This window comes from Sceloporus occidentalis, unplaced genomic scaffold, assembly GCF_023333645.1.
Source record: "Sceloporus occidentalis isolate IW3139 unplaced genomic scaffold, rSceOcc1.0.p SCAF_2, whole genome shotgun sequence".
Taxonomy (NCBI): domain Eukaryota; kingdom Metazoa; phylum Chordata; class Lepidosauria; order Squamata; family Phrynosomatidae; genus Sceloporus; species Sceloporus occidentalis.
The window spans coordinates 231,971,139-231,992,171 of record NW_028316982.1 but is presented as its reverse complement, the minus strand read 5'-3'; the positions used below and the strand labels follow the sequence as shown (position 1 = coordinate 231,992,171).

Below are 21,033 nucleotides of genomic sequence, written 5' to 3'. Positions count from 1 at the left end.
GCTAGGAGCTTGACCAATCGGTGAGCGTCTCTCCTTTGTCGCGCCGGAAGCGTAGTGTGCTCACTTCCGGCGTCGGTGGGGAAGTTGATTTTGGCCGGGCCGGAAATGTATGGAGGCCGCGCGGCTTTGGTTCTCGAGGTGAGCGTCCAACCGGACGTCCTCCTTTTCCAGGACGCGTCCTACATCTTAACCCTTCTGGGTCCAGGAGGGGTTCCAGAAGGTCTTCCATTTTAGAGGCTGAAGGTGGGAAGGAAGGAAAATGGGGAGGAAAGGAAAGGAGAGAGTAAAGGGAGCATAGAAGGAGCAGAAGAGAGAAGGGCAGGGCGAGAGGAGAAGGCAGACGGAGGGGTCCATCAGGCAAGAGGGCTGGGGAGGCAGAGGCAGGGATGGTTGGGAGAAAGGAGGCAGGAGGAAGGCAGAGAAATAGATGGGTAGCAGTGGTTTACATGGCTAGGAATAGCAGCATCGGATTGAGGAAGGCTGGGTTTTAGGGACAGTTGTTGATTGGCTTTATGCCTCGTCCTCCGCATTTGAGGCTTTGACTTTTGTGGATTTGATCATTTGTGGGTTCTACGAATATGTTCCTCTCAGGAATGCCTGGGTCCTCCAGCGCAAGTCTGTTGTCCATTTGTTTACAGTATTTATGCCCTGCCCTTCAGCCCCAAAGGCTCTCAGAGAGGCTTACAGATAGTTCTTCGGGTGGTTCCCTGCCCTCAGGCTTACAATCTCAAAGGAGAAGGGGATCAGGTCCAGTGGTCCTCCTCTCCCTCTGAGGCCTGGGCCAAGGCAGTTGGGCTGGAGGGAGGCCCTTCTTCTTGCTCTGGATAACTCCAGTGAATTTGGAATGAAGAGGGTATTTTAGAAAACGTCCTCCATTTTGCACCTGACTAGAAAGCATGGGTTTTCCATTCATAGGAGTGTCCTCAGGTTTTGTTTAGCATCTTCTCCATTTTCCTTGAACACCTACATTTTGCGGTGCCTTGTCCTGGTTTGTGGTGGAGACATCTGGACCGTGCCCAGAGGATATAGATATATAAACGGGGGACACCTGGCTTAAGGAGGCTATGTGTGAAAGTGATCCAGGAACCTTGAATTCCTTATAATGAGAGGCAGCTTTTGTATAGTGTCAGGAAAACTAGAGCTTTCTGACAGATCAGGCTGAGTGCCTCACCAAACTAAAAAGCCCAGGACTCCATGCGATGGCCCTACGACAGTTAAAGTAGTGCCCAACTCCTTTATTTCTTCTGTGTGGAAGAACTGTTAGATCATTTCAAATCCCTGGCCTAACTTCCCCAGTTGGCTTGAAGTTTGTACTTCACTTGAGAATTGGATAACGGTTATATAGCAATTGTAAGCTAAGGAGCTTGCTATGTATTTGCTTTTTGGCGGTGTTTTTTGTTGAAAACAACAGAAGAAACTATTTGCTGATGCTTGTTCTCAAATTCCTATGTCCCTAGACTAGATTTCCCATTTTTCTTCTATACCACTCCCACACACTAACAATTCTTACGTCTTTTTCCTTTTAGCCTTCATTTCCCAGTTCTTCAACTTTGCCGTCTGTTGCTACCTAGTGCTCTTTTTCTGTCTTTAGACAGATTTACTCATTCCTTTTCCTATATTATGGCCTGTTACAGACAGCCAAAATAAAGCTCCTTCGAGTCACAGTGGAGGTATGGTGTTTCAATGATGCATGTGTCCTAAGAGTCCAGAAGCCATACCAAAGCCACGCTCCAGTCCTTAGGGCTGGAGTGTGGCTTTGGTGCGACTTCTGAACTCTTAGGACGCATGCATCATTGAAACACCATATCTCTACTGTGACTCGAAGCAGCTTTATTTTGGCTGTCTGTAACAGGCCATTATGTCTTTTTAGATTGTAAGCCTAAGGGCAGGGAACCATCTAATTAAAAAGATTGTATGTACAGCGCTGTGTAAATTTACAGTGCTTCATAAATAAAGGTTAATAATAATAATAATATGTCTGGAATGCACAATTTAGCTGATTATACATATTGAATGGTATACATATATGTTTCTAAGACCATAAGAGGTGTCATGGTGGTGATTCCTGTTACTGGCTTTTATGACACTTGCGATTAAAAGCAATTGCACTTATGTTTCCATGTTTGAATGCTGAATTACCTCTGTTTTCTTTATGTAATTGCAGAAGTGCTGCACATGCTATTTCCACGCATGAATATTTTAAGTATGCATCTTTTGAATGCTGTCAGAAGATCTGTCTTCCAGTTGGCTGTGCAAGATGGGATGAAAAGAGGGGTATTTTTAGTCATGCCTAGCAAGATCATGATGCACAGAACATTGTTTTTGTCTGCTTGTCTGAACAAAAATACTGCACCAGATACAACTGAGAAATTAGACTTGGATGGCTGGAAACATGTGATGCGAACTGCTGTGCAAGAGGAAAGCAGTGAAGGAACGTCAGACAGCGAAGAAGACTCTCGTGTAGCAGCTACTAGGGAACTTATTGAGATGTGGAGGCTTTCCGGTAAAGCTGTTCCAGAAAATATCAGTGAAGAGCAGTTAAAGATCCTGATGGAATCTCCCACTAAATCTTCCAAAAAGAAATATTTACAGTTCTTGGCTAAAAAAGAAAATATGAAGAAAGCCGCAAAAGAAAAGAAAAAACAAAAGGCAGCCAAGACAGAAATAAATCCAGAAGCTCAGGATTATGTTGCTGGTGAGCTAAAAAACACATTTCTCTTGAAGTTTTGGTCCAAATCGGAAGATGCTATCTACAACTGGAGAGCTGCTCAGGCTATGATCTTTGGTCAACCTCTGGTGTTTGATATGGACTATGAAAACTGTATGTCGCGTAGAGAAATGGAAAATGCAGTAAAACAGCTGATGGAATCTGAAGGCATCAATCGTAGAGGAAAGGATCCATTTCACTTACATTATTGCAATCTCAAAACAGGTGGTCTTTATCACAAAGAATTAATCAGACGCTATGGAGATGCATGGGACAATTTGTTTGTGACAGTGACAGAAAAGGCTTACAATGAAATATTTCCAAGAGATCAGCTTGTCTATTTGACTGCTGATTCCCCCAATATAATGAAAAAGTTTGAGCATGATAAAATCTATATAATTGGATCCCTAGTTGATAAGTCAATACAGACAGGGGTCTCTCTCGCTCGTGCAAAACGCCTGAACTTGGCAACAGCACGACTTCCTTTGGACAAATACTTGCAGTGGGAGGAAGGTGCCAAAAATCTCACTTTGAATCAGATGATGTCTATCTTATTAACCCTGAAGGATACAGGAGACTGGAAGGATGCTTTGCAATTTGTTCCACGTAGAAAACATGCAGGCTTTATGGAAATGTCCCTTTCAAAGGATCAGATTGATGCATGGAAAAAGACCAAAATGCATGAGAGAACAGTGGGCAAAGAAAAATCACACACATCTTTTGCAGGGAATTCTTCCAGATGGCAAGTGCAGAAAAAGTGGTGGGAAGATGTATCTTAATAGCATATTAGTCGTCATTTTATACCTGATGCAAATTTCAGTCAAAATTTAGATTTTTACTGTTAGAAGGGTTTGTCTAGCACACTCAAGGAGAAAATAAAAAGATTGAACAACCCAGTGTCCAAAAAATATGCAAAGTGACTTTCACTTATTGTGTAAATTCACCCATCCCTTTTCCTAGGGAGAGAATCAATATTTCTGGCTATAGGTGTTATCACCCAAGATCTGTGAGTAATACCAAACCTGCTTATGTGGAATGTAGAGCTTACTGTTAGCCCCCTTTGTGCTCGGAGGGAAAAAGTGACTATAATGATTCAGGGGCATGCTGCTGCAGCACTGTCAGGGCCCCTTTCCCACCCCAGGTCAAAACAACTTGCAGTTGCTTTGAAACAATTTTCTTGGACAGTGAGCCCATATTTTCGTAGTTTGCAATTATGCCAATTGTATAGGGTTTATAGGTGGATATACCTGTGTTGGCATAGCTCTAGTTATGCTGGAAAATAAATTCTAGTTTCAGCTGTGGTTTTGCTGTTTCCTTTATAAGGAGAAAGCGGGATAAAGAAAAATTTCATCTCATGTTGTGTTAGTTTTGGAGATATTATTCAGACATTTATATTTACTGGTTGAATACATAAGACCAGTTACCAACAGGTGACTTGGTGTGCCTATAGCTGCTTGACCATGTTATGTGAGGTTATGCCCTATCTTTTAATCAAGTAATCTTCATGGTTGATTATAGTTCTGGGAGAAAATACAAAAATTGAACAAGCAATATTTGAAAAATAGCCTTTTTGGCCTGGCAATATCTCCCAGGTTCATTTGATGCTGGCTCATTGCCAATGATTCCAAGCCATGGTGGGTATCACACCATTTGTTAAGGTACTGAGGTTTAACTAACCTGCCCTGGGGTGAGCTCTCTCTCACCATGTGGTACCTTAGGCATCTTTATAATCTTGTCAGGCAGTAATAATGTTCAAGTTTGTTTAGTTATCTCAGTAGACGGAGTAAGATAGCTTCTTGAGGTTCCCTATCAGAAGCAACTTCTGTTGCCATTTATCTGTGATCAGTTATGAAGATAATAAGGTATTCCTAGATATTTAACCTGTGAATGACTTTGCAGAAACAAACTCTGCTCTTTGTGGACACTTAACACAGAAATAAATTGTGCACTTTGCAGCCTGACTGCGATCATGCTAAAAGGTTCCCCATCCCAGCATTATGCTATGTGTAATGACATTCCAAGCGGTGAAAATTTCCAACACAAGTCTTAATATTACCTGTCACCTTGAAGGCCCAAGTGAGTATAGAGATGATAAACAAATGCCTTTACTAAACAAACTCTCATTACCTGAAATTGGTGAGATTACCTTAATACATGACTGTGCATTTACTGTTGTAAATATTCATAATGTCCAAAATCCAGTGGTTTATATAGCTGAGGATTTATCACCCTATAAGCATCTGAAGACATGGCTTTATATCCCCGAAAGCTCATGCAAAAATAAAAACCAGTTAATCTTGAAGGTGCTGCCTCCATCGTTTTCTGTGGGTTTTTCAGGCTACATGACTGCATTCTGGAAGAATATATTCCTGATGTTTCACCTGTATCTGCGGCTGGCATCTTCAGAGGTTGGTGGCATGGATGTGTGTGGAGTATATATACCTATGGGGCCCTTATTTGGGAGGAAGTGGTTTATATGTTAATAGTGAGTTAGTTTGTGTGTTGTACTGTGATGAATGGCACAGCCTGGGGGTGTGTTGTGGAGGGGCTATGCTGCTACATTCCTCCCCCCTCCTCCTTTTTAAGATCCCATGGTCTACATCTGCTAGATCCTCCTCCTTGATTTCCCCCTTTCTTTTGGAACCTCCTGTGTATCCTCAAAAACCTGCCCTACAGGGCTAGGAAACCTTATGGAGCAGGGGTTTTGTAGCTACAATATGCCATAGGATTTTGTCCCCAAGTTCCACCTCATTCTAGTAGTATTCAAAAGTGATAAGTGCAGACTGTCCCCTTTGATCCCTTTCCCCAGTCCCATATCAAGCCCCTGATTCAGAGAACACTGTCACTCCAAAATTAGAATTGTCTTTTGAGCTTCAAAGCCAGGGTTTGTGATTGCTGAGTTCTCTGTTGGGATGTTGCTGCTTCTGATTGCAGTTCATAAAATCCTAAGAAGAGCACAACTGTGTTGGGTAAGACTTTAACATCCTCAGAGCCACATCTCAAGGAAATTTAAACAGCTGCTGTGGCTATTCAGAAACTGGTACTAATTGGCACAGGAATGTTCATCGTTTGTCACGAAACGTTAAATCCTCCTTCCAAATCATCTTAGCTAATGGCTGTTACTACATCTTGGATGCATTCCATTCATTAAACAGTGTGCTGTAATGTTGGGCTATGACTCTGGAGACCAGGGTTCAAGTCCCTGCTGGAGCATAAAAATGCATTGAGTGACCTTGGGCCAGACACACCTCTCAGCCCCAGAAAATGCCAATGGCAAGCCCCCTTGCCAAGAAAACCCATGATAGGTTTGCCTGGGGTATCCATAATTCAGAAATGACTTTGAGGAGCAGCAATGTGCCAGAGTTGCTTTGCCCTAAATGTACTGCTGCATTCTGTGACCAGGCAGGTGACAAGATATCCTCATTTCCCAGGTGTCCTACATTTCAAGATTTTGTCCAGGAAGAATTCCAAAATGTCCTCCATTTTTGAGCATGCTTAACAAGTCAATTAACACGTTTGCTGTTCCCTTCAAGCAGTGTGGGAGCCTGTCTGCTGCAAATAGGGGGATAGGACAGATCCCTCTAAAGTTCCTCTTTCCTAGGAGCAGCAGCAGACAAGACTTGTCCCTAGAGCTCAGAGAGTTTGGTGGGAGGATGTGGAAAGCCTAAACCAGTGGTTCTCAACACCTTTGGCTCTCTTTAACATTTTGGACTTCAACTCCCAGAAGCCCCAGCCATCTTGCCCAAATGACCAGGGATTCTGGGAGTTGAAGTTTTTAAAAAAACGCCTAGAGGGCTCTTAAGCAAACAACTCATTCCCGGAAGCGGAAGTCGTCGATGCGCGGCGTGCTCTATGGCGAGGAGGGGCCGCTCTAGGCGCGTCACGGCTCTTTTGCCGGGCGCGACGGCGCATGCTCAGAACGGAGGAGGAGGAGGAGGAGGCGGTGGGACAAAATGGCGGACGGCAAAGCGGAGGAGGTGAAGCCGAAGCGGCCGCGGCTTGACGAAGGTAAAACGTGCTGTGCTCCGTTATGTCCGGCTCCCGAGGGCCCCTTTTTCTCGCCGGTTGCTGGGCTAGAGGAAGAAATAAACACGCATAGGCTGCATCCACACTGGGGAAATAACCCGGTTTGGCCCCGCTTTAACTCTTTGTCTGGCTCTTTGCTATGGAATTCTGGGAGTTGGAGTTTGTTGTGGGGCCCAATGGGCCCCATAACAAACTCCAACTCCCAGAATTCCATAGCAAAGGGCCAGACAAAGGGTTAAAGCCGGGCTAAACCGGATTTCACACCGCTTTTCAGCATCCCCAGACATTCCATGATTGTTATCTAATGGGAAAAACCTTCCTAATTCCTGGCCCCAAAGTTGAACCCATCTTTTTATTATTATTATTATTATTATCATTATTAAATTAGTGTTTTTGGTATAAAAAGTTGGTACAAAACAAATAAACAATGCATATAAAGCGGCAACGATTAAAACATAACAGACACATCCGTTCGGCCGTAAAAGGCGGCAACAAAAGCCAAGAACGTGTCGACAGGAAGGTTGTCGCAGATCGGACTCTCGTTCCATTTTAGATGGTTGTCTGCATGTATTCCAAACGAAAAACGTCCTGTGACTTCATTAACCCCTTTTCTTTGCCGTATGAATGCTTCGTTTTGTCACATGATGTTAACGAAGTCGTGAATCACAACTGAACAGATACAGAAATAAAAGCAGATCTTCTCTGAAGATGCCAGCCATGGATGTTGGCGAAACGTCAGGAATAAACTTGGCCACGTAGCCCCAAAACCCCACAAAAAACGATGGATGCCGGCCATAAAAGCCTATTATCTATACGTTTTCTTTTTATTGCCTCCAAACTGTCTCTGCAGTAGGTCTTTTAATTTGGGTTAGCCACTTAAAGCAGGAACCCGGTTTCGGGGTTGTTTTGCGTTCCAGAGCAAAGAATTTGACGTGACCTGAATCTGTCATCCTGGCAACCTTTGCTCTCAATCCGTTGCAATACTATAATTTCCAACTCCTGAGCATGGTGAAAATTTCCATTCTGATCTATCCTCTTCCGTTTCGCACTGCTATTCTACTGCCGTGTCTCCCTCCTCCAGGTTCCTGGGATGCGTAGTTTGGTGAGGCGCCAGGATGCTGAGGCCACGAAGGCTGCAGACTTTTGCCTTCTCTGCCAAAGAAGCTACAAATCCCAGGAGACTGCAGGAGGGAGCCAAGGTGGTCTCAGACTGTGTTATTTCTCCACAGAGTAGATACTTGCCTTGTGCAAACCTTGGTGGGGTTTAGTAATATTTTTTAAAAAGTAAAAAGACAAAGGGGTAATTCTGCAACAGCTCTTTCTGCAATGGAGATCAGTGGTCCCCCAGACTGTGCCCTTTAAGGGGATTTTTGGACTTCAGCTCCCAGAATCCCTGACTATTGGCCAACGTGGCTGAGGCTTCTGGGAGCTGAAGTCCAAAATCTCTTGAAGGGCACAGTTTGGGGGCCACTGATGTAGATGCATCCCAGACAGGCTGGCTAGTGGTGCTGTACTGCAGCTCTAATATGCAGAATACTTGATATCATTATTAACGATCAACAGATCAGGCATCAGATAGACATCAATCATCAGACAGACATATACATTATAAAAGTAAATAATATAAATTGGAGATAAATCGATACATATAATTAAATTAGTTAATAATCGTTCAGCAGCTCTTCCCCAGCTCAGAAGTTGGCAGAGATTGAATTATTTCGCATGCTTGAAATGATTTAATTATATCTATCTTCCTGGCTTTTGAACAGGGCAAGACTGCAAATAGCACTTTTCCTGGAGCTTTGCTTTGCGTTGCTGACCTTCAGGAGCCTAGAAAGACTAGCATAATATAAATTAACGGCATGCTTTGAAGTGTGTAATTGAAACCCTCATAAGAAACCTCTTTGCCTTTATGGAAGGGAAAGTTTTTACCTTGATCCTGGGACGGCTCAAATCCTGAACACATTTACCTGGGAGTAAGTCTCATTATACTCTGTGGTCCAAAACGCACTGCAGAAACGATCCAGTTTGAAACCACTTTAGCTGCCCTGGCTCAGTATTAGGGAATTCTGGGGATTATAGTTTTCTGAGACATTTAGCCTTCTCTGTCAGTGCTCTGGTGTCACAATAAAGTACAGTTCCCAGGATTCCCTAGCACTGAGCCAGGGCAGTTAAAATGGTCTCAAACTGGATTAATTCTGCAGTGTGTTTTGGACCTGTCTGCCTTACTTCTCATTAGGTCTATGTAGGACTGGATGGCACACATGCTCACCTGTACCTGGTTTTTGTTTTAAATGTAATTAAATTTTATTAAATTAAAATATCAAAGTATCAGTTATTTTTATTCTTTTCACAGTGTGACAATGCTTCTGTTATTACAATCATAATCACATACAATCATATGTACATCAATGTAATCTTTTCATATCATTGTGTTACTGCTCAGATAAATCAAGTCAGTTTTTGGTATACTGAGAAGTTTGTACTATTATCACACTTCTTTTTAGGCTGTGTTGGATTTTTTTATCTGCTGTGTATCTGCATTTCTCTTTTCTGCCATATAATTGTCACTTCTAATCTTATCATACTCTTTATTCTCTTGTATTTTACTACATCTTTCTTAAATATTCTTTCCTTTTATCTTTTCTATTCTATTTTTAATTAGCAGAGTCCAACATTTCTTTTAATTTGATTAGCAATCCTTTAGTGTTGATATCAAATACATGTTTTTCTTGGGGGTATCAGTCAGTACATTTTCTTTCCAGTTACCTTTATTTTGATAATAGTCTTGTTGTGTAGGACTTTAGAATTGGAAAAATACAGAGTTGCATGAGCCCATTAGGCTTGTTGTGCTCTGTAAAGGTGAATGTAGTTTGATGTTTCTTGATGTGATTTCAAACACAAGACAGAACTTTTCTGATACTACCCTAACCTTTACTTTTTCAATTTGTAGTGTGACACCATACTTTTTAGTGCATCTTTTTAGCAGCTGCCAGTTGTGGTTTATCTAGAAACTTACAGGGTTGGAAAGGACTCGGATGATTCCTGATGCCCTAAAAAGGGAGCGCAAGGCCCCTACAAAGTGAGGAGGAAGATTGAAAGTGTAATTGATGGGGAGACAGTGGTCACAAAGATTGTTTGGTCAATTTGTGATCTCAAAAAAAAAAAGGCCAAAGTTGTTAAGCAATTAATTCTGGGGGTGCAGTGAAAAATAGTTGTGGATTTTAATAATTTGTTTCTTGATATAACTTCAAAGGAACTTATCGCACTTGCATAGGAACATTATTCATTGTTTGTATTTTTTACTGATCAAAGATGCTTAAGCTACTTAAACAAAATTGTTGTCTTACAGGTAATGATATCTGTCTTCGCTATTCTGCCTTTAAGATAGGATTTGCTAGAAATTTGGGGCAGAACTTCTGTTTTGCTACCCAGACTCCTCTTAAAAGCATATGAATAGTTCACCTCTGAATATTATTAAAATGTCTTTTTTTAAAAAATCCTTGCAACTGTAAGCAGGGTTCTGCTTATATATTGCACAAAAGCCATTCACATATTAAACAAAAGCCATTTCCAGGCTGTCTTTGCTTAAGACAGTTGTAGCCTCTGTAGCTAGTGCAAACAACTAATTAAATTTCATAAGCACCCAAGACAAGGAAAAGGTAAAAAAGAAGAAGAAATAGTTCTTTCAAAAACACCCCACTGTTCCCAGAGGATAAATGACTTGTTGTTTCTTGATTGTATTTCTTTACTTGGGCTTCATAGGGACAAAAAAAGAACAAGACTTCTCATAAAACAACACAGAAAGCTTCTGTCTGGAAAGGACTTGATAGTTAAGGGAAAAATAGCTCTAAACTAGGTATGTTGGTGTATATTTATAAAGGTCAGAACTGATGCTTGGGAATATGCTGCAAATAAGAACCTCTGCTCTCCCCCCCCCCCCCCGCCCCCATGGACTAGTAAGTATTTTCTAGTTATCAGCAGGAAACCTGCTAATATGAAAGGACCCAAACAGTTCTCATGCCTTAAATTCCATTATAATCTGAAGTTTTGTGTTTTCCCTAATATCATTGAATTCCCATTGTAGACTTGACAGAGCAGCCTCTTGGGGTAAGTTCAGGCTGTAAACTGGGATGCAGGGCTCAATAAGGAATGGCTATTCTGAACCTGTTTGGGATTTCTCTAGCCAGTACACAACAGTGCATGCTGAAACAAGAACATTGCTGCAGTCTGTGATACAGAGTTCTCATCCTTCCATGTAAATGGAATGCACATCATTCTTAGACTAATGGTTCATATTTTAAAAACTATGTACACATACATGGCATAATGGTTTGAGGTTGGACTGGGTTCGATTCCCAGCTCGAATATGAAACCCACTGGGTGACTTTGGGCAAGTCACATGCTTTCAGCCTCAGGGGAAGGCAATGGCAAACCTTTATTTATTTACTAACATTTATTGATATAGCGCTGTAAAACTTCACACAGCGCTTTACATCCAGGAGTTAAAATAGAAGTAAAACTTGCCAAACGCGTACAATCTACAAACCAAACAAAGTTATAAAATTAAAGCATCACGTAGCAAAATACAGACAATTAAAAAAGGGAACAAACACGAAGATGATATTAACAGCTGGTGAATCAGGTGGTTATCTGGAATGTTTCCCTGAATAAAACCGTTTTCAACTCAGCTTTAAAACTGAGGTGGTGGATTATAGTTGTGTGGGAAGGAGATTCCAGGCATGAGGAGCAGCAAGGGAAAAGAGGAGATCCTAGGCTGGGTCAAGAGACCAGAGTTACAAGATCTTAGTGCACGAGGAGTGTGGTAGGGAGAGAGGAGTGTTGATAAGTAGGGAGGAGCTAATCCATGAAGGGCTTTAAAAGTTAATAAAAGCAGTTTCTAGCAGATTCTAAAAGAAACGGAGCCAGTGAATGGGTAGCATAGAGGAGTAATATGATAGAAGTGACGGGCCAAAAAGATAATTCTAGCAGCCAAGTGTTGCATAGATGTTAGGGGGCTCAGATGGGAAAGTGGAAGCCCTATTAACAATAGGTTACCTTAGTCCAAGCGAGACACAACCAACATAGCAGTTGAAGCCAAAAGAAAGGGTCTGATTTTGGCTATATTCCAAAGGAAGAACCTACACAACTTGGCTGTGGCTTGAATCTGCAGAACAAACAACATTACGTTCCTCATGCTGCACCCAAAAGCCCCACAGGACTCACCTTCCTCCTGCAGGGCTCCCCTCCGTGGGAGAGTTGAGGGAGAGTTGGGGGCATCAAGAGAAGCAGCTGGCTATGTTTCTATAGCTATATGCAGAACAACAAAGGTATCCACCAGAACATAATGCCACCATTGCATGTCTGGTTAGAGGCACTGGCCAGATGCTTCTCTGACACCATCCCACACTACCAACCAGTATGCCCACAGCAGGGAAAGGTGAGTCCTATGGAAAAGGAGTCATACTTTAGTTTTGCCTGGACAGTTTTCCCCTGATGTAGATTTCTACCTACTATTTAGCACATACTAATAAATATGGCATCTCAGAATCAAATATGAGTTAAGAAATTATTGTTGTTGTTTTGTGCCTTGAAGTCATTTCTAACTTATAGTGACCCTAAGGCAAAGCCATTGGGTTTCCATGGCCTAGCAAAGAATCGACCTCCAGGCTCCTAGTCCTAGGCTCAAGCCACTATGCCAATGTAGCTCTGTAAGAAATTATGGCTAGATGTTAAGATTTGTTTGAAATTCAAATTATTATTTTTTAAAAAAACTTTAATTAATAAAGCTTACTAATTGAATTAATTTCTTGAAAGAAATTAAGTGCTCACTTCAGATATTTTAAAATCAAAATGTATCCACTGTTACTTGAAAGTTAATTCCACTGAATTCAGTCAAAATTCCTTCTTGCTGAATGTGTTTAATGCAACAGTAACACAAAAACACTTTCTTACAGCATTACTGCATGTCTAGGGGTTGGACTTGATAACCCTTGAAGTCTCTATTCTCTAATTCTATGTTCCAAAACACCCTGCAGAAATAATCTAGTTTGAAACCGCTCTAACTGCCCTGGCTCACTGCTAAGGAATCCTGGGAATTGTACTCCAGAGCTCTGACAGAGAAGGCTAAATGTCTCACAAAACTACAGTTCCCAGAATTCCCTAGCACTGAGCCAGAACATTTAAAGCAGTCCCAAACTGGATTATTTCTGCAGTGTGTTTTGGATTTATAATTCTAGTATGTTAAGTTTGCAAACTAGTGTTAGGTTCATTATTTAATTTTTGTATTATGTTTGCCTAGGAAATTTGAGACTGAGCAGGATTAAGCCAGCTTCATTATCATTTTTTTAAAAATGCTATACAATAGCAGAGGACAACTGTCAGGGATTAGGGGGCTGCATTGATACCCAGGGGAACCTGGGAGGGCTACACACCCATGCTGTACCTGCCCAACATTTTCCCCCCACTGGGGATGCAGGAACAAATATAAGTGCCAAAAGAGACCATTCTTTCACATTCCAGATCATTCTCTGTTGGGGAACAGGCTTTTTCTGGGCCTAAAATGTGCCAGGGAGGCCAAGAACCTGAAAAAATTGCCCCTTGACCACTATAGAAGGTCTTGGGGGACTTTCTGACTTTTTCCCCCAAAATATTTTTTTATCCCTTAGGGACACATATGCAGCTCTATAGGGATCCATGGAGGATGTATTTTATTCAGCCCTACTGTCCAGGATTAGACAATATTTTGTAGTTTTTGTGATTTTGTATGAAATAATGTTTCATTTTTAAGAATATTCCTCATCAATAGATAGTGATTCAGTGCCAGTGACAAGCAGTTATCCAGAGGATGGGAAATTGGCTGGGATCCTGTAAGGACAAATCAGTTGGCATAAATGCTTATGACAGATAATTGGGAGGGGGCAATTTCCACTCCCCATTGAACCCCCCAAAAATTAGCAGAGCCAATTTTCAGACAATGCCAAGGGTATGCTGGTGCTACTCTACCAATGTGCCAATGGCTTTAGGTCAGTGCAAGTAGAATGTTGTCCATTAACATCTTGGGCAAGTTCTAGCTTGGCAAAAGACATTAAAATTATTAAAAGGGAAATAACAGTTTTCTGTGGTTGTTAGAGATGGAACATTATCATAAACAGTATTTAATCTTAGAGAATACCTATTGAAAGGAATTGAGCTAGTTACGAGTAATGCATGTCTATCTCAGTAGGTCTTTTCATCTTTTTTGAAGATGTCAAGCTGTTTCTGAACTGAACGTCTTAAACAACAATTGCAGAAGTGGAGCTGTTTTTTTCTTCATTACAATAGATTGCATTACAGTATAAATATCTGTGATTTAGAGAATAATATTGCAACTATCAATTTAAGCTACTGATCTATCAGAGGAATCTAGAATCCAAGATAGACACAATGATTAATGTACCATAAATGGGGACTGTTTTGAACCATATCATTAACTATGCCAGGAGGACTTGTCTGTACTGTGTGTTGGTCTGAATGGCTCCTGAAGTTTCTACCATGGTGCCATACAATTCTAGGCGTGCATATTTTTTAAATGCATTTTCAGAATATTTCAGTATTTTCTGTGTGTAACTGGATTCTTTTTTTTGTTATGCATTAGTCAAATGATTGGAGCTCCCTTCACTATATGTCTGTGTCCTTACAGTGTGCTCTGTATAAACACTTGTGGAGGTGCTGACACTGTAAGTGCAAAAGTCTCCTCTGCATAACAGTGCTTTATGAGGTTGCTGCTCCCATCAGTCCACTCAGTAAAAATAGCTCATCTTGGTAAGTTGTTTCGACTTCACCAGGACCTGAAGAAGAGGCAGAAAAACCTGTGAAAACTAAGACTGTTTCTTCCAGTAATGGAGGGGAAAGTTCGAGTCGCAGCGTGGAGAAGCGGGCAGCTGAGGAAGAAGCTGAAGACTTCTCGACAAAGCCAGCTCCTGCCAAAATGTCCAAGTTTGGGTTTGCAATTGGCACACAGATTGCAAAGAAACCACCTGCAATATCCATCAAACTTGGAGCAAATGTAAGACCTTAGACAGTTTTTGTGTAAAATTATAGTGGGTTTTTTTTAACATAATACAGGGAAGCTGGCAAAATAGTGAAAGATAATTTTAAAATTCCTTATTTCAGCCTTAATTTTGCCATAATTTATTATCATGAATGTCTGATAATTTTTAATATTTCTTAGTTGGCCTAGTGTTTGCTTGGAATACTTGAGAGGCTGAAGACTTCTACTTTGACATGTATTATACTGTAATGAGATAGATGCCCAGTGCTAACATGTCGCAAAATAAAACTATTCTGTGCTGTGCTGGTAAAATATGCACATAGGGATTATTCATATGTTATAAATGCACCTTGATTAAAGGTACAAGAATTGGTTCATTGATATCCAGAGGGCAGCTTAGCCTTACTCAAAGGGTCATAGTGGTGATAGTGTTACTAAAACTTATCATGCTGTTTCATTCTATTAATAACAATAACAACAAAATGTATCCTTGCCAGTGAGCATTTCAGGGAGGCTCACAAAATAGCAGAATAAATATTGCAATATAAAGCAGCACAACATAGGACGAAAATTTACAACAGCCTGAAAGCGTTTAAAACATAGTTGTCAGGAACATAGAATTTTTTTCAAACATCAAAATAATAGCAAAATAGGCAGACATGCTTCCTTACAGAGGGCATTTCACAGAAGAGGTAGCACAATTGAAAAGGCAGCCTCTCTGGTTGCCACCTGTCCTGCCTCTGGCATCAAGGGCACTTGGAGAAGAATCTTAGCAGGTTGCTATAGAAAAAGATATTGCAACAGATACTTGGATCCATGTTAGCATAGTCCATTTTGATTTTTATATTTTTCCAGTGGTTGGCCTCATGCCCTGTTACTCTCTTGTGGAGGGGGAGGGAGAACTAGGTTCAGAAACAGAAGCTTCTTGGGGAACTGGGAGCTAGTTTTAAAATGCTGATATTTGACATGCAATAAGATCAGTATCTTAGTAATTATTTGTCAGACAGTGTGCATTGTGCTTTAAACTACCAACCTGCATTTATATTTCCCTTGCAGAAGCCTAAAGAGCCTACTCCCACATTAGCTCCAAAAACACTTTCTGTAGCAGCAGTCTTCAATGAAGATGATGATGTAAGTAAATAACTAACCATAGAGTGAAAACCTATTTTATTCTTTGCCTGGAATTAGATAGAGTGAGTGAGTTATATTGGATTACTGGTCAAACTGCCTATGATTTGATAAAATGCAAAATGTGCAAATGTCCTTTTCAGTTCCTGTAGTAGTTCTGAACACTTGATTGTTCAATGCAAGAATTCTGGCATTTCTCCTATCCTTGTATATGGCTGCCGTATTGTAGAAATATGATGCATCATCTTAGTTCTTGTCATGATGTTCCCTTTCATACTTGGTAGAGGTGATTGTATTTTTAGTCTTCTACTTAAAAATGGTTGGTACTATCCAGTATCTATATAAAATCAGTTGCCCATCTGAGTTGAATTTCTGAGCCTGGTTCTCTGCATCTGAATAAGATTATAAGAGAAGGGAGAAATGTAAAAGCTATGTATTTATGAGTGCTTGCTCTCCCTCTCCCTCTTTCTCTCTCTATACACACACACACACACACACACGAGAAAGGTGAATATATTATTGGTGACAGTGTTGTGTTTGAAGAGCCTGAGATTTTTTTTAAAAGGCACATGTAGGGGTCTTCCCACTCACACCTGATACCTCTAGCTATTAAGATATACTTTCCTTCTCCCATGCAAATAAAATGTTTTCCATGGAATCTTTAGGTTGGATAAGCTTTGTAATGTATTAAACTCATAGGACATCAACAGTAAATAGAATTTCTAGTTATTTTTTCTCTTCATATTCTCTTTGGAACTAGAGTGAGCCTGAAGAGATGCCTCCAGAAGCTAAAATGCGTATGAAAAACATTGGAAGGTAGGTTGGCTCTTGTTCATCATTGTAATAAATGGAGGATAGAAGGATTTATTGCATGATGATAATTTAGAACTACATGGACATAAAAAAACTCCTATGCTTCTGTACTTTTGTTTTCTGCTACAAGAAAAATTAAAATCTGTCAGTTTTTCTTAGCCAAAGCTGTGTGAGTCTTCTCTCTCCTCTACTTTCTTCTCTATACCATATACACTGCTACTAAGTTTTGTGTCTTAGGGCCTATACAGACAGGCCGAAATAAAGCTGCTTCGGGTCACTTTGGAGGTATGCTATTTAAATGATGCATGCATCCTAAGAGGCCAGAAGCCACATCAAAGCCACGCTCCAGTCCTAAGGTCTGCAGTGTAGCTTTGGCACAGCTTCTGGCCTCTTAGATACATGTGTCATTTAAACAGTATACCTGGAAAGTGATCTGAGGCAGCTTTATTTTGGCCTGTCTGTATGGGCCCTTAGTATAATAGGTTTGAAACTAATCCCCCCCCCCCCCCCCCGGTTCTTAATGAGCCAAAGCTGAGTTTTTATGTAGCAAATCCTGTTCACTGTGCTGAACATACTGTGGCATTTCATTATGAAAATACAATTCCTATCCTCATAGAAATTTCCTTTACTGAGTCAGATGAGTGAAGTCTGTACCAACTAGTTCCAGCATTCCAAGGTTAGACACAAAAGTCTTTTTACTTGGAGATGCCAAGGATAGAACATGTAACATCTTGAATGCAGAGTATGTGTTGTACCCTTCCTGTGCCATTCAAAATATATTAAATACACCAGAACTCCAAATAGTCCTTTCTATGTCTCCTGCCACCACTTTGTGGCCAGCACCCTGTTGGTAACATACAAAGGCTTTTTTCTTTTTCTTTTTTTTCTTTTTTTTGCAAGGCTCCCACCTTGGCATATAACAACAGCCAAGGATAGACACCTCTATGGACTCATTGAAGGTGCTCTTGAGTATGGCAGAGGAAGCAGAAGCATTACACTAGAAGCGGATACTGCCAGGTGTAGCCTGGCAATAGCTTTGCACTGGGGAAGCAGCCAGAGAAGTGAATCCTCTACTGCCACCTGTAAATAGTTGGTGGAAACCTAGCCTCTGCTAGCGTAATGTAGGATCCCAGCCAGTATGTGTTCAAGTTAAATGGTCAGGTATCTGTGAAGCAGACTGCCACTATCAATGCTTTCCAGTGACATGGGAGATGTGCTTTAATATCTGTTTCCCACTGTGTGAGAATAATTCTGGAGTGGCATCTTTGACTTTGTATTCTTCCTAATGTTGGCAATGAAAAATGTGCTATCTTGGTTTTTTCTATGCAACAGACATCTGAAGGTACCTACTAACATGGACGGTGCTAAACAGTTTAGCTGTGTTCACTAAAGTATCTTAAACATGGTTATAATACTGATAAAACCCCTTTTTAAAAATTGTGTGGTGTATTTATTACAGGGATACGCCAACTTCAGCAGGACCAAATTCTTTCAACAAAGGAAAGCATGGGTTTTCGGACAACCAGAAGCTATGGGAAAGGAACATGAAATCCCACCTTGGAAATGTCCGTGAACAAGATGATGATTAGTTCTGTACTGAGATCTATGGTGTTGGGGAAACCAGGAGGGTATGATATTAAAGGAACAGTCCTTTTTTAGAGTGGTCTAAGGCTATTTTGGGTACCACTTTTAAAAGTTTCAAGTGGTGCACAAAAATGAGTTTAAAAGTAGAGGTAATTTATGTTTTGTATACAGATTTCAAAGCATTTGCTAATTTTGTAGCTTTGTGCATTTAATTTCACAAGGTTATGTAAAATAAAGACATTGGAAGTGGTACCTTTTTAAAGAATTTTCTTTTACAACTATGCTTATAATGAAGACAGAGAAAAGGTTACTGTCTCTTTAATCAGTTTTAGTTAAAAGCTGCTGCACTCAACTTTCCAGCTCCTCTGTAATAAGTGAGTTGCTTGTCTCCTTAAGGCTATTTTCATAGAGGGAGAACACTGTGTATAAGTCAAGTCTTACTAGACTACTTCCGATTCTAGTCAGCATAAAACCTGTAAACTAGACTACTGTAAAATCATTTAGTACATTTAAGCCTTCATAATCTAAAAACTTCTGGCTGTGGTATTTTAGCTCTATAATCCTGTTTTCAAAATTTGTGTAACCTCTGTAGCCTGTTTCACTCCTAGAGGTGGGTCTTGCATATGTATCAATATTAGAAAAGAGCAAAGATTCATAACAAAGGTAAATCAGTATTTTTGATGTTTTTGTAATCAAGAGTCTGTCTTGATGATTGTTTGTTAATGTTCTTTTGTCCGTTTGCAACAGATTCATGCAGTGATCACCAGCACACAAAGACATTACCAAAAGAATAACTTATCATGTTTTACTTCGGTTTCACTATACTCTGTAACCCTTTAAGAGGAATCAAAGCTGCATACAAATAGACATGTAATTGTTTACTGGGGTGCAAAAATTAGAATTGTGCTTCCATATTTTGATAGTTTGAAATTTTACTTTAGATGCTAGCATCACCTTTTCCTTATATTTTAAAGTAAGATGCTGTCAGATTTAAAGGAAACCGTTCAATCCACATTAGTATTGCTATTAAATAGTTACTGTTAGATTGTGAGCAACATTACATCTTTAATCCTGGCTATTTTACACTTATTGCTGGAATACTTTTGGTAATTCCCTCTTTTAGAAGCAGGGTTTTATGGCAGAAGGTGTCAAATCTATTAGCGCTAATGTACCTTCAGTCAAACACACAATGTCTTTTTAGCAGGATTTACATTTAGGTAATCTTGGGATTAGGTAGCTCCAACAGCCACTATTGCCAGATTTAGTGGAAATAAATACACCCAAAATAGTATATGGGCCTAAATTACTTGATGGTGTTCGGTAAAACTATAGCTTTCAAGTATATTATAGATTTGGTTTGAATATTATGAACATATTCAAAGTAATATGCCATCTTTTATAGTTTAATTGTGCTAAACTTAGTGTAGTTGGTGAAGACAAAATGGCCTAGTGAGAGAATGATGCTGAGAGAATGAAGGTAAAAGAATGAGAAACTCCACTAGAATAGTTGAGCTGGATGTAGCTGTTACACAAGGGTAGCACAAGAGACAGAACACATATGTGATCTGCATTGCACAATGAAATACTGCTGGATCCGTCCCTTGTGTTGACTCAGTAAATATATTCCCGCTGCACAATGGATTAGCGTAATAAGGCAGTTGGATTCAGACCATTACATCCCAGTTTTCTTCTTACATTGTAGATGATATGAATTTATGTAGACTTCAATGTTTAAGTTCTAAACATTTTTGTATTTTTATATTTGTATGCAATTTTTGTTTGCAGTTAAGCCTATTATCTTCTCTTTGTTATAAACATAAATGTAAATCTTGTTTCTCTATAGCTGCAGTCATTCAACTACTTGTGAAAGTTCAAGCCTTTAGGGTAAAAAGCTATTGTCATGCCTTTTTCACCCTTTACAGTTGAAGCCAGTGGTACAAAGCCCTGAACAAAATATCTAAACAGGCATAGAAGAAGACCATTCAATCTGTTAGTGCCTTCCTTTAAAAAAATGTGACCTGCTGCCTGGAATTTTTCAGTTCTGGGCACTTAATTGTCCTATGCTGATTTTAATGTTTTTAACATCCTCTGTACTCTCAAGGCTGTGGAAATGTACATGTACCTTTTAATTTGGGCTTAAAATTGCAAATATCTTGAAGTTTCACAGTTGTCTTCATAAGAATACGGAAGAGTTTTGAGTATTTTCCATTATTCATCTCAAGCTGGGGGAGAAAAAATGGGAATCAAAAGGTGTAACTATTTCTTGACCTTTGCCTGTGTTTATGTTGTACAACCTTAGGCATGGATTCTAGCAGTTTATATTTTAAATATAAAAAAATTGTCAAGTAAAACTAGATTCCATATCAAATTTATATATTTTAAACAAAGGCAATCGTATAATTAAACTTACAAACACAAGTGTCTTTTTTTTAAAAAAAAAATGCTTGGTTTAGGACACACTCTCCTTGTGTACACATATACCTTATTTTCCCCATTTTTTTTTTTTTTGCTTGATCAGATAAAACTCTGTAAAATTGGATAATCAATTAAATTCAACTTTAACCATATTTAACCATTATACAGTCATCCCTCCATATTTGCAGCTTTGATATTTGTGGATTTGATTATTCACGGATTTCATTAATATGTTTTCTCTAGGACTGTCTAGGTCCTCCAGTGCAACTCTGTGGTCAACTTTAACTAAAAGTTGCACTAAAAGACCATTTGTAGCTACTCCAGTGCC

At 40.0% G+C, this 21,033-nt stretch overlaps 2 protein-coding genes across 3 annotated transcripts; both read left to right on the top strand.

Moving 5' to 3' along the window:
* The first annotated feature begins 72 nt into the window (after positions 1-72).
* TRMT10C (tRNA methyltransferase 10C, mitochondrial RNase P subunit) lies at positions 73-4,992 on the top strand. Of its 2 annotated transcripts, none has more exons than XM_089512370.1 (2): positions 73-138; positions 2,165-4,992. In XM_089512370.1, exon 2 carries the CDS (start codon positions 2,176-2,178, stop codon positions 3,484-3,486), a length of 1,311 nt encoding a protein of 436 aa, XP_089368496.1. In that variant the 5' UTR covers positions 73-138; positions 2,165-2,175; the 3' UTR covers positions 3,487-4,992. The 2 variants fall into 2 exon arrangements, with proteins under 2 accessions (XP_089368496.1, XP_089368497.1); XM_089512371.1 differs by lacking the exon at positions 73-138 and adding an exon at positions 178-243.
* A 1,651-nt stretch (positions 4,993-6,643) lies between these two features.
* PCNP (PEST proteolytic signal containing nuclear protein) lies at positions 6,644-20,708 on the top strand. Its single transcript, XM_089512368.1, has 5 exons — positions 6,644-6,715; positions 14,560-14,780; positions 15,822-15,896; positions 16,654-16,709; positions 18,166-20,708. Exons 1-5 carry the CDS (start codon positions 6,661-6,663, stop codon positions 18,293-18,295), a joined length of 537 nt encoding a protein of 178 aa, XP_089368494.1. The 5' UTR covers positions 6,644-6,660; the 3' UTR covers positions 18,296-20,708.
* Positions 20,709-21,033: the final 325 nt, after the last annotated feature.

Excerpts from the sequence above, each read along its gene's own strand:
- PCNP (XM_089512368.1), top strand. The coding sequence starts at position 6,661 with ATGGCGGACGGCAAAGCGGAGGAGGTGAAGCCGAAGCGGCCGCGGCTT. Across the intron at positions 14,781-15,821 it reads CCATCAAACTTGGAGCAAAT|AAGCCTAAAGAGCCTACTCC; the intron begins GTAAGACCTTAG and ends TTTCCCTTGCAG. Across the intron at positions 15,897-16,653 it reads TCTTCAATGAAGATGATGAT|AGTGAGCCTGAAGAGATGCC; the intron begins GTAAGTAAATAA and ends CTTTGGAACTAG.
- TRMT10C (XM_089512370.1), top strand. The coding sequence starts at position 2,176 with ATGCTATTTCCACGCATGAATATTTTAAGTATGCATCTTTTGAATGCT.